At 37.4% G+C, this 13,860-nt stretch overlaps 1 protein-coding gene across 7 annotated transcripts in view; it reads left to right on the forward strand.

Moving 5' to 3' along the window:
* Positions 1–13,860, forward strand: part of COPG2 (coat protein complex I subunit gamma 2) — a 150,571-nt gene that overhangs the window by 84,235 nt on the left and 52,476 nt on the right. For all 7 annotated transcript variants that reach the window (XM_054237697.2, XM_009003063.5, XM_078343749.1 and 4 more), the window contains 3 exons: positions 6,910–7,043; positions 7,786–7,853; positions 10,136–10,324. In XM_054237697.2, coding sequence (XP_054093672.1) covers positions 6,910–7,043; positions 7,786–7,853; positions 10,136–10,324 — 391 coding nt within the window. The remainder of the gene's footprint in view (positions 1–6,909; positions 7,044–7,785; positions 7,854–10,135; positions 10,325–13,860) is intronic.

Below are 13,860 nucleotides of genomic sequence, written 5' to 3' on the forward strand. Positions count from 1 at the left end.
CTTAAGCATCCATTGAATTAAAGATTGGACAAAATGTTTAGTTGTATTATGGGATGTTATAAAATATTAAATCAGGATTTAATTGTTTCATGAAAAAAAAAAGAACAAGGTGAAGTAAATATTCAACCAACACTATTTCTGTAAAAGAAAAAACTTCTCTCTGTGTGTATGTGTGAATGGTGGAGGATAAATATTTTTTTAAAGATCTGGAAAGATAAATAACATTCTTATTATAGTGGTTATCTTTAAGGAGCAGGGAGTATAGGACTGCGTTGGAGAGTGTCGAAGAGAACTGTCTCTATGTTCTAAATTTTAAAATAGGAATTTTAATTTAAAAATTTAAAGCTGAATATTACTTGTGCAATTAAAATTTTTATTCAGAAACAAGTATGTATTTTCATTTAATGTTAACAGAATGATTTTTGTAGTAACTGTCCAATTGGATATTGGAAAGCATTTTAGGACTATTGAGAATTGAGCCTTCTCATAGTTACTTGAATAGTATTTTTCTTTTTTTCTTTCTTTCTTTTTTTTTTATTTTGTGACAGAGTCACCGAATAAAGAGTCACACTTGTGACAGAGTGCAGTGGTGTGATCTCAACTCACTTTAGCCTCCGCCTCCTGGGTTCCAGCGATTCTCCTGCCTCAGCCTTCTGGGTAGCTGGGATTACAGGCATGAGCCACCACGCCTGGCTAATTTTTGTATTTTCAGTAGAGACGGGGTTTCATCATGTTGGCTAGTCTGGTCTCGAACTCCTGGCTTCAGATGATCCACCTGCCTCAGCCTCCCAAAGTGCTAGGATTACAAGCATGAACCACTGCGCCCAGCTGAATCACATTTTTTAATGTAGTAGAATTTATGATGGGTTAATATTAAAATATAGGAATTATATGTAATTTATAAACTGCTGTTAAAATGCAAGAGTTTTGTAGTACTGTTAGAATGTTGGCTAGTAACTGGTTCTAATCAATCATAGTTTGTTGATTGGAATTGAAAGAAGTTACTTTTGGTGCCACTTATAGATAGGAAGGAAACGACTCATTTAGGGTGCTGTAAATACTTATTTAAATTTTTTTTTCTGTAAGTTATTGGGGTAAAGGTGGTATTTGGTTGCATGAATAAGTTCTTTAGTGGTGATTTGTGAGATGTTGGTGCACCCATCACCTGAGCAGTATATACTGCACATATTTGAAGGCTTTTTTTTATCCCTTGCCCCCTTCCTGCTCTTTCACCCAAGTCCCCCAAGTTCATTGTATCATTCTTAGGCCTTTGCATCCTCATAGCTTAGCTACCAATTTAAGCACGAACATACAATGTTTGGTTTTCAATTCCTGAGTTACTTCACTTAGAATAACAGTCTCCAATCTCATCTAGGTGGCTGTGAATGCCATTAATTCATTCTTTTTTATAGCTGAGTAGTATTCCATCATATAAATATACCACAGTTTCCTTATTCACTTGTTGATCCTTGGGCATTTGGGTTGGTTCTGTGATTTTGCAATTGCAAATTGTGCTGCTATGAACATGCACGTGCAAGTATCTTTTTTCTGTAATCACTTCTTTTCCTGTGGGTAGATACCAAGTAATGGGATTGCTAGATCAAATGGCAGTTCTACTTTTAGTTCTTTAAGGAATCACCACACTGTTTTCCATTGTGATTGTACTAGTTTACATTCCCACCAGCAGTGTAGAAGTATTCCCTGTTCACTGCATCCACCCCAACATCTACTGTTTTTTTTTAAATTTTTTTGATTATGGCCATTCTTGCAGGAGTAAGGTGGTATCCCACTGTGGCTTTGATTTGCATTTCCCTGATCGTTACTGTCATGATAAGCACTTTTTTCATATGTTGGTTGGCCATTTGTATATCTTTTGAGAATTGTCTATGCATTTTCTTAGCCCACTTTTTGATGGAATTGTTTTTTTCCTACTGATATCTATAGTTTGTTTTAGATTCTGGTTATTAGTCTTTTGTCAGATGTATAGATCATGAAGGTTTTCTCTCACTCAGGATTGTCTGTTTCCTCTGCTGACTGTTCCTTTTGCCATGTAAAAGCTCTTTAGTTTAAGTCCCAATCATTTAATGTCTGTTTTTATTGCATTTGCTTTTGGGTTCTTGATCATGAAATCCTTGCCTAAGCCAATGTGTAGAAGGGTTTTTCCAGTGTTATCTTCTAGAATTTTTACAATTTCAGGTCTTAGATTTAAGTCCTTAATCCATCTCGAATTGATTGTTGTGTAAGGTGAGAGATGACAATCCAGTTTCATTCTCCTGCATGTGGCTAGCCAATTATCCCAGCACCATTGGTTGAAAAGAGTGTCCTTTCCTTCCCCTACTTTTTGTTTCTGTTTGCTTTGTCAAAGATCAGTTGGCTGTAAGTATTTGGGTGTATTTCTGGATTCTCTATTCTGTTCCATTGGTCTATTCTGTGCCTGTTTTTTACTACTACCATGCTGTTTGGTGTATGGCCTTACAGTATAATTTGAAATCAGGTAATGTGGTGCCTCCAGATTTGTTCTTTTTGCTTGGTCTTGCTTTGGCTATGTGGGCTCCTTTTTGGTTCCATATGAATTTTAGAATTGTTTTTTCTGATGCTGTGAAGAATGATGGTTGGTATTTTGATGGTTTTGATGGGGATTGCATTGAATTGTAAATTGCTTTTGGCAGTATGGTCATTTTCACAGTATTGATTCTACCCATTCATGAGGATGGGATGTGTTTCCATTTGTTTGTGTCATGTATGACTTCTTTCAGCAGTGCTTTGTAGTTTTCCTTGTAGAGGTCTTACACCTCCTTGGTTAGATATGTTCCTAAGTATTTTTTTTCTTCAGGCTGTTATAAAAGGGGTTGAGTTCTTGATTTGATTCTCCTCTTGGTTGCTATTGGTGTATGGAAGAGCTACTGATTTGTGAACATTAATCTTGTATCCGAAAGCTTTGCTGAATTCTTTTATCAGTTCTAGGAGCTTTCTGTAGGAATCTTTAGGATCTTCAAGGAAAATGATCATATCGTCAGCAAACAGTGAGTTTGACTTCCTCTTTACCGATTTGGATGCCCTTTATTTCTTTATCTTCTCTGATTGCTCTGGCTAGGACTTGTAGCACTGTGTTGATTAGAAGTAGTGAAAGTACCTGATTTCAAATTATACTGTAAGGCCATACACCAAACAGCATGATAGTTGTAAAAAAACAGGCACAGAATAGAGAATCCAGAAATACACCCGAATACTTACAGCCAACTGATCTTTGACAAAGCAAACAGAAACAAAAAGTAGAGGAAGGACACCCTTTGGCTTGTTCCAGTTCTCAGAGGGAATGCTTTCAACTTTTTCTTGTTCAGTATAATGCCAGCTATGGGTTTGTCATATATGGCTTTTATTGCCCTAAGGTATATCCCCTCTATGCCAATTTTGCTGAGGGTTTTAATCATAAAGGAATGCTGGATTTTGTCAAATGCTTTTTCAGCATCCATTGAGATGATGATATGATTTTTGTTTTTAATTCTGTTTATGTGGTGTATCACATTTATTGACTTGTGTATGTTAAACCATCCCTGCATCCCTGGTATGAAACCCACTTTATCATGGTGGATTATTTTTTTGATATGCTGTTGAATTTGGTTAGCTAATATTTTGTTGAGGATTTTTGTGTCTGTGTTCATCAGAGATATTGGTCTGTAGTTTTATTTTTTTTGTTATGTCCTTCCTGATTTTGGTTTTAGGGTGATACTGGCTTCTTAGAATGATTTAGGGAGGATTCACTCTTTATCTTTTGGAATAGTTTCAGTAGGATTGGTACCAATTATTCTTTGAATGTCTGATAGAATTCAGCTTTGAGTTTGTTTGGTTCTAGACTTCTTTTTTTTTGGCAACTTTTTTATTACCATTTCAGTCTCGCTGCTTGTTACTGGTCTGTTGAGAGTTTCTATTTCGTTCTGGTTTAATCTAGGAGCGTTTGTGTATTTCCAGGAATTTATCCATCACCTCTAGATTTTCTAGTTTTTGTGTATAAAGGTGTTCATTAGCCTTGAACATCTTTTGTATTTCTGTAATATTGATTGTAATATCTCCTGCTTCATTTTTAATTGAGCTTACTTGGACCTTATCTCTTCTTGGTTAATCTTGCTAATGATCTATCAATTTTGTTTATCTTCAAAGAACCAGCCTTTTGTTTCATTTATCTGTTGTATTTTTGTTGTTGTTTCAATTTCGCGTAGTTGTACTCTGATCTTGATTATTTCTTTTCTTTTGCTGAGTTTAGATTTGGTTTGTTCTTGTTTTTCTAGTTCCTGGAGGTGTGACCTTAAATTGTCTATTTGTGCTCTTTCAGACTTTTTCATATAGGCATTGAATAGTATGAAATTTCCTTTTAGCACCTTTTTTTGCTGTATCTCAGAGGTTTTTATACACTATTGTTGTTTAGTTCAAACAATTTATACATTTCCATCTTGATTTCATTGATGACCCAATAATCATTTAGGAGCAGATTTTAACTTCCATATATTTGCTTGGTGTTAAAGGTTTCTTTTGGAGTTGGCTTCTAATTTTATTGGACTGTGGTCTGAGAGAGTACTTGATTTAAATTTGATTTTCTTAAATTTACTGAGACTTGTTTTGTGGCCTGTCAAATGGTTCATCTTGGAGAAAGTTCCCTGTGCTGATGAATAGGATGTATATTCTGCAGTTGTGGGGTAGAATGTTCTGTGAATATCTGTTAAGTTTATTTGGTTTTTTTTTTGTTTGTTTGTTTTTTGAGACGGAGTTTCGCTCTTGTTACCCAGGCTGGAGTGCAATGGCGCGATCTCGGCTCACCGCAACCTCTGCCCCCTGGGTTCAGGCAATTCTCCTGCCTCAGCCTCCTGAGTAGCTGGGATTACAGGCACACGCCACCGTGTCCAGCTAATTTTTTGTAATTTTTAGTAGAGACGGGGTTTCACTATATTGGCCAGGATGTTCTGGATCTCTTGACCTTGTGATCCGCTCACCTCGGCCTCCCAAAGTGCTGGGATTACAGGTGTGAGCCACCGTGCTCTGCCCATTCTCTATCTTTTAAGTGGAGCATTTAGACCATTTACATTCAATGTTATTACTGAGATGTGAGGTACTATTCTAGTCATCATGCTGGTTATTGCCTGAATACCTTTTTTTTTTTTAATTGTGTTACTGTTTCATAGGCCCTATGAGATTTTTTTTTTCTTTAAGGAGGTTCTATTTTGCTGTATTTCAAGGTTTTGTTTCAAGATTTAGGACTCCTTTTAGCAGTTCTTGTAGTGCTGGCTTGGTGATGGTGAATTCTCTCTGCATTTGTTTGTCTGAAAAAGACTTTATCTTTCCTTCATTTATGAAGCTTAGTTTCACTGAATACAAAATTATTGGCTGATAGTTATTTTGTTTAAGAAGGCTATTGATAGGACCCCAATCCCTTCTAGCTTATAGGGTTTCTGCTGAGAAATCTGCTGTTAATCTGGTAGGTTTTTCTTTATAGCTTACCTGATGCTTGTGCCTCATAGTTCTTAAGATGCTTTCCTTCATCTTGACTTTAGGTAACCTGATGACTATATACCTAGTTGATGATGTTTTTGTGATGAATTTCTGGGTGTTCTTTGAGCTTCTTGTATTTGGATGTCTAGCAAGGCAAGGGAAGTTTTCCTTGATTATTCCTTCAAATAAGTTTTCCAAACTTTTAGATTTCTCTTCTTCCTTGGGAACACCAGTTATTCTTAGGTTGGGTCATATCTCACTATTTCTTCGTGTGCCTAATAATTATTTTGTCAAAACATTGTATTTTAAATATTATAAGGTGACAACACTGGTAATCATATTTTCCCTTCCCCTATCCCATAGGTTTGTTATTTTTGTTGTTGGTGGTGACCTTCCTGGACTATTTTTGTAATCTTTATTTTGTATCTTGTATAGATACAAGATACAAAATAAAGATTACAGAAGTCTTTGTTTCATTGGCTGAGTCACAAGTAATGATATGACAGATTTTCTTAAATGCTTTAAACTAGTATATCTTCCATCATTTTCCAAGGGATCCTGTGTATATTGGGGCATGCTTTCCATGTCCTGGTAGTTCACAGCTCTGCCTTAGCCTCCTCTTCCTGCTTTGTGCAGAGCCTCATAGTCAAGCACAGGTTAGAGAGTGGAGCTCTATCAGGTCTTTAGTGGGTATTTGCTTAGCCCTTCACTTGCACATGACCTTTTATATTTCCAGAAATATTTTAGAAATTTTCAAACTCCCCTAAGGACATCCTATTTCCCAAATTTTCCTTTTAAGTTTTTTGGCCAGGGTCTTGTTTGCCCCTGCTAAAATTGCTGCTTCTGGCAGCTGCAAGATTAACCAAATACTACTGGTTTGTTTGGACAGAGTCTCTCTGAGCATAGGGCTTTTCACACTGAATGAGCTCCAAGTCAGGTGGAATAAAGATTAGCCTGTGAATGGGGGCTTTTCTAGGGAGCACCAGACAGGTCACAGTGACAGTTCTCTGGGGATGAGGTTTTGGCACAGAGCTGCTTTTGCAGCTAGGCTGCTGGCATTCACAGTTAATGTGGTTCTGAGGCTGCTGGTTTTCCAGGTTACTATGGAACCAGGAAGAGGTACATGGAAATTGAGAATGAGTCAGGTTAAAACACCAGAAAGCTCACCATTCTTACCAAGATTCAGCTATTTTTCTTAAATAGATGTTGAGGATTTTTGCAAATCTTTGATTAACTTTTTAGAGTTCTGAAAAAGTTGATTTTGACAATTTTGCCAGTATTCTTACTGCTTTGTGGAGAAATGAATTTTCAGAAATCCCTCATTCACCATTCTGGAAGTACTTCTCAATCTGCCTGTGCTTTTAATCCTTATGCATATTGCCTCTCTAATTGATATCTAAATAATGGCCTATAAATACTTACTGACAGCCATGAAAGTCCCCTGTTTGATTTCATTGAGAGCTGCTTGCGAAATAAACATGAAATGGTTATTTATGAAGCTGCTTCAGCTATCATCCATCTTCCTAACTGCACTGCAAGAGAGCTGGCACCTGCTGTTTCAGGTTTGTTTTATATTTGATGGTTGGCTTACGATTTTGTTCTTTAGTTTTTGCTTTAAGTTTCTTATAGGTCTGCAGAATAGGTTGTTTTTTGAAGTTAGCCCTGGGTGTATACAGCCTTTGCATCATGACAGCTTATATGTAGACAGTTTATTTTACTTGTTCCTTACTTTATTACTTGTTTTTAAAATGTTTCTATTTCTCTATCTAAAACTTTTGAAAGAATTTTATTCATATGTACGTCATTTATTTTACTAATAGTTATTTATTACTTTTTTTAAAGTTTTTATTTCCCCATATGAAACCTTTGAAAACATTTTATAGTTTTCCTTGTTGTTTAAGCCCATTTGTTTTCAGAACTGTCAATATTTCCACCATTTAAGTTCAGGTATTAATGGGCATGCTATTTTTTTTGAGAAAGAGCAAACTTGTTTCCTATTAAAGTTTTTATAACTGACCAAAAGTGCTTTTTCTATTTTGATGTTACATTTTTCATGTAAATTTTTGATACTCTGATAAAAATTTTTTAATGCAAGTTTTGAATGTGATTAATTATGTTCTATACTTTCAGCTGTGTGATATATGATGAAATGAGGAATATTCACAGTATATATAAGTAATATTTACTATATCTATATATGTATATCTATATTTTAGCTCTTCAACTTTTCTGTAGTTCTCCTAAGCCAGGAGTATTCACGATATATATATGTAATATTATATATATATTATTACTATTTTTTAGTTCTTCAACTTTTCTGTAGTTCTCCTAAGCCAGCCTTGAGATATGCAGCTGTGAGGACCTTGAACAAGGTAGGTGTTCCTTTGCTAACATATTGACTTCTATCAGTGTTTAATTGAGAACCATTAAATGTGAAGCATTTGGTTTTCTCTCCAAGGTTAATATATATGATTTATGGGCTTCACCTTTACAACATTTCACTTGTATTTGTGGCCTTGGATGTGCCCATTTTTATTATTATTTAGCTGAAGATTATAACTCATTTCTGACTTCTAAGCATTTTATATTCAAGAGCCACACTGTCCAATTGGTGGCCATTTCAATTTAAATTAATTAAAATAAAAATTTCAGTTCCTCAGTCATATGAGTCACACTTCTTGTACTCACAGCCACATGTGGTTAGTGGCTATGGACAGTGCAGATATTGAACATTTCTATCACTGAAGAAAGTTCTCTTGCACAGTGCTTGTCTACAGCAGCAGTCCAATAGAAACCCAATGTGAAACTCATATATAACTTTAAATTTTATAATAACCACATTAAAATTTGTAAGGTAAAATTAATTTTAATAGCATATCTTATCATAATACATGTCATCTCAACATGTAATAGATATTTTGACATATCTTCAGTTTTTGACCTACAGTATATTTATATTTACAGCATACTCAGTTTGGAGTAGTTCACATGTTGCTGTTGACTACCTTATTAGACCTTGTAGATTTGGAGGATATAATACAGAAACACAGAATTAAATTAAATAAGCATAAAAAATTTAAATGAAAGTTAAATGTGGTAGAAGACATGTCATAGGCAGTACATAATTATAAATTAGGTGCGTAAACAGTTGAAGAAAAGAGAAGTTTAGAGCAGCCATGGAAGAAACCTTTATAGAACAACAGTTTAAATTGTGTGTTTTTATTTATTTATTTTTTGGAGACAGAGTCTCACTGTATCTCCCAGGCTGGAGTGCAATGGCACAGTCTCAGCTCACTGCATCCTCTGCCTCCCAGGTTCAAGCGATTCTCATGCCTCAGCCTTCCGAGTAGCAGGAATCATAGGCACCTGCCGCTGTGCCCAGCTAATTTTTGTATTTGTAGTAGAGACAGAGTTTTGCCATGTTGGCCAGGCTGATCTTGAACTCCTGACCTCAGGTGATATGCCCACCTTGGCTTCCCAAAGTGCTGGGATTACAGGCGTGAGCCACGTGCCTGGCCTGAAGTGTTGAGTTGATACAGGTCCACAATCCCTCAACTATAATCTTGGGGCCAGAAGTGTCTCAGAATTTGCTTTCAGATAAATTTTAGCAAGGTTATATCGTGCTGTCTCTTATTTACGAACCTCAGTGGGCTTGGGGCAACATTCCACCATTAAAACACATTAACATTTTTGCGCAAAACACATGACTGTTCTTGTCAGGTGGTATAAATTAAAGAGTCACATTAGTTTGTGTGTAATGTTTTGCCGTTAAATGAATTTTCATCCCAATGCTTTGCTTTCCAGAATGTTTTCAGATTTTCCAAATTATGGGTAAGGGATTCTATACCAATATTGGGATAGACGAAGTGGAACAACATCAACAAAAACAAGGAAGCAGGAGAATGGCAGAACACGTAGTAACCATAGATAATGCAGTTTGGCTGGAGTTTGTGTATTTAAATGCAGAAGTCTTTTCTAAGTGATAAGATACTGTCTTTGTCAAGCACTGTCTACTATGCTAGATCCTCCTGTTCTCTGTGCTCCTAACATCTAGTAGAGTAGACATACATGAACACATGCACTGTAAGGAAATACAGGCCAATTATAATTTTTTTTTTGAGACAGTATCTCTCACTCTGTCACCCAGGCTGGAGTGCAGTAGCGCAGTCTTGGCTTACTGCAATCTCCACTTCCCAGGTTCAAGCAATTCTCCTGCCTCATTCTCCTGAGTAGCTGGGATTACAGGCATGTGCCACCATGCCCAGCTAATTTTTGTATTTTTAGCAGAGACAGTGCTTCACCATGTTGGCCAGGGTCTAGAACTCCTAGCCTCAAGCAATCCATCCACCTCAGCCTCCCAAAGTGCTGGGATTATAGACATAAGCCACTGCGCCTGACCAGGCCAATTATAATTTTTAAAAAAACGGTAACGTTAGAAAGGCTATAGGAACCTAACAAAAGAGTGTACGATGCTATACTCTGGTAGTTGATCATTTATGAAAAGATATACCTTGTTAAGTGGAATCATTCTTTTTGAAACAATTACTTTTCGCCTATCCTGTCCTCTTTGGATTGCCACTTACCTCAATTAAAATTTAAGTTCTAGTCTTTATCAAAAGCAATTTGCCTAATTTTTTTCTTGCCCTTCTACAAGGTGGCAATGAAGCACCCCTCTGCTGTTACTGCCTGCAATCTGGACTTAGAAAACTTAATCACAGACTCAAACAGAAGCATTGCTACCCTAGCCATTACTACACTCCTCAAAACAGGAAGTGAGAGCAGTGTGGACAGGCTCATGAAGCAGATATCTTCTTTTGTGTCTGAAATCTCAGATGAGTTCAAGGTAAGAGTTTAAACATGATCATGTTTTCTCCCAGGCTCTAGGCTGCCTATTTATTTTCTTAACAGTGTCATTTGAGAAGCAGAAGTTTTAATTTTTCTGAAGTCTAATTTATCATTTCTTCTTTCATAGTTATTACTATCTCCTAAGAATCCTTTATCTACTTCCAAGTCATAAAGATATTTCCTCATGTTTTAGTCTAAATGCTTTATGGTTTTAGCTTTTACATTTTAAGACAATGATACAACTTGAATTACTGTTTGTGTGGTAAGTTCAGTGTTTTTTCCATACCGATATCTACTTTATTTCACCGTAATTTGTTGGAAAGACTTGCTTTCCCTATTGGAGTGCTTTGGCACCCTTATCTACAAAGCAAATAGCCATATAATTTTAGGTATATTTTTGGGCTTCATATCATGTTACTAAACTGTTTGTCAATCCAGTACCAGTACCACACTAATATTGATTAATGTAGCATTATGGTACCTCTTAAATATCAAGTAGTGTGGCCTTCCAACTTTTTCTTTTTTAATATTCTGGTTCCTTTGCATTTCCTATGAAACTTAGGACCAGTTTACCAATTTCTACTAAACAAAGTCTTATAGGATTATGACTAGGATTGTGTTGATCTATAAATCAATTTGGGGAGAACTGACATCTTAACATTATTTTTCTATTTCATGAATATGGTATATCTCTCCCTTTATTTAGATCTTCTTTAATTTCTCTGAGCAGTGTTTTGTAGTGTTTACTTGCAGAACAGGGTTGAATAGAACTGGTGAGAGTATGTCAGAGATGATTTTTAAAAAAGAAAGAAAAACAATACATTTCAGTTAAAAAAATAAAAATAGAAACATTTTATTGCTTCATTCTTTCTTTATACTGAGTCAAATAGTATAACTAACCCCATTTACCCTCTACTTAGTATGCATCCAGACTTTTAAGAGACAAACTTTACCTCTATATTCAAGCAGACAGTTTTGGGCATCCGGTGTAGCAGTTGCTTGTTTCAGTTTTTTCAAATTGCTTTTGTAGGAGTGAGTTGTTTCCTAAAGACATATACTTGTTACTGATTAAGATACTTTGGCTTTAATTTTGAGTGCCTGTGTAGTGGGATCTTTGTATGACCTCTTGAGCAGTACACAGGGTCAGTGGTCTCTGTGATTCCTCAGAATTACATTGAATTAGGGTACAGCTATTACTTGGGGTTGTGGTGAAGTTTAGCTGGGGACCTGGACACATACTTAGTCAATCTTTGGGCCCCAGTAGTGGCAGCAGCACACTGAGTGTGCCTATTTTTAGGTCCAGCTTACACTGGCTCCAGTGTTTGTGGGTACTAGAGGGCTATCCTTGGGCTTCCAGGTGGCTTGCTAGAAACAAATATTGAGACCAGTGCACCCAATGTGTGGGTGGGTTCTCAGGCCCCTAGTAGCCAGTGTCCCTAGTAGCGGGTGATGGGCAGTAGTGGTGTTGGAGCAACCCACAGGGACACAAGCAGTCCATGTCGGTGTTGGTAGAAGCTGCAATGGGTTTGGCAGGCTAGTCCCCAGTCCCACATCTGTCTATAGCAGGGTGGTGAGTATTATGCTCTCTGTTTAGGAGAGCTTGTTATCCTGTCCTTTCCCTAGTTGGGTGGCAGCTGCAGCTACCTCACCTCAAACTCAGCCTGAGGGTGGGGCACAGCCCAGCTTTAAACTTTCAAAATGGTGCCAGCTGTGGGCTTGTGACCAGAGAGACTGGGGACCCCTCAGGTGAGCATCATGGGCAAGAAGCTGTGGGGAATGTGGTCCACTTGGATCTTGGTCTCACAGCAGCCCATTGGAGAACATTGGGTATTGTCCTAAGTATGTGTAGGAGAGCCTGACTTTCTGTTTCTCCTTGACCAAGTGGTGGCTGTAGCCACATCAACTTGAACTCAACCCAAGCTGGGGCACAGCCCAACATTAAACCACCAAAATGATGCTGTGGGCCTGAGAGCAGAGAGGGAGGAGTCCCTCCCAGGTATGCAGTGTAGACAAGAAGCTGTGAGAAGTGTGGTCTGGTTACATGTCATTCTCACAGCAGCCTGCTACCGAGCAGTGGATATTGTCCTAAATATGTGTGTGGTTTACCTGTCCCTTCTTGGCCAAGTAGCAGTTTCAACTGCATCATCCCTAATTCAGGCTGAGGGCAGGGCACAGCCCAGTGTTAAACTCTCAAAATGGCACCTAGGGGCTGGGACCAGAGAGGGTGGGGCACCTCCCAGACAACCAGTGTGGGCAAGAAGCTGTGAGGAGTCTGCTTATGTCTCAGTCTCACAGCATCGTGCTGCAGGGCAGTAGGTACTGTCCTAATTATGCACAGGATAACATATTTACAACAGTACCTACTGCCCCGCAGCAGGATGCTGAGACTGAGATCTCCCTGTCCCTCCTTGGCCAGGCAGTGGCTGCAGCTGTGCAAAAGAGTAACTTAAAATCTCAGACGAAGGAGTTAGAAGGTTTGGAGGCAGTCATAGTGGTGGTGGAGAGAATGACCTTTAGAATCAAAATCCCTGGGTTTAAATCCTGATTCTACCACTTATTACATATGTGACAGGTGAGTCACATAAATTCTCACTGTCTCAGTTTCCTTAGCTGTACAATGGGGATAATAATAGTACTTGCTTTGAATTATTATGAAACATAAATAACAAAGAGTTAAGAATAGTATATGCGTCCATTATTATTGTTGTTTTATGTATATATAGTATGGAAATAACTGCTAGTTCAAAACTGATCTTTTAACATCTGCACACAGAATAGTAGAATGTTGACTAAGTAGGTTATTTCTCCTTTTTTCCAGTGCATTTAGACAAATCTCTTGAAATACAGATAGATTCATTTCAGTTTGCTTTCAATTTTAGTATTTTTCCCCTTCCCATCTTTTTTTGAGGCAGGATCTCACTCTGTCACCTAGGCTGGAGTGCAGTTGCATTATCTTAGCTCATGGCAGCCTCAACCTCCCTGGGCTCAGGTGATCCTCCTGCCTTAGCCTCCTAAGTAGGTGAGACTACATTACAGGCATAAGCCACCATGCCTGGCTAATATTTGTATTTTTTGTAGAGTCAGGGTTTCACCATTGGAAGAAAGGCAAAAAGGATTGGTTGACCAGGCCAGTCTTGAACTCCTGAGCTCAAGAAGTTCACCCACCTTGGCCTCCTAAAGTGCTGGGATTATAGGTGTAAGCCACCATGCCCGGCTCCATTTTCCCCATTTTCTATAGGATTTCTGGTCTTTTGTTTATTATTATTATTATTTTGCATATTAAGGATATTAACTCTTATCTGTGAGACATGTTATGAATATTTTTTCTCAGTTTGTCATTTGTCTTTTGACTTTTCTTATGATGTCTTTTGTCGTGCAAAAATGTTATTTTTTATGTAGTCATATTTGTCAGTCTTTTATTTGACTTTGAGTCATAATTAAAAAGACTTTCCCTTCACTTTATAGAGGAATTCACTCATGTTCTCATCTAATATATTTATAGTTTCATATTTTACATTTAGATCTCTAGTCCAT

Source organism: Callithrix jacchus, chromosome 11 (genome assembly GCF_049354715.1).
Source record: "Callithrix jacchus isolate 240 chromosome 11, calJac240_pri, whole genome shotgun sequence".
Taxonomy (NCBI): Eukaryota; Metazoa; Chordata; class Mammalia; order Primates; family Cebidae; genus Callithrix; species Callithrix jacchus.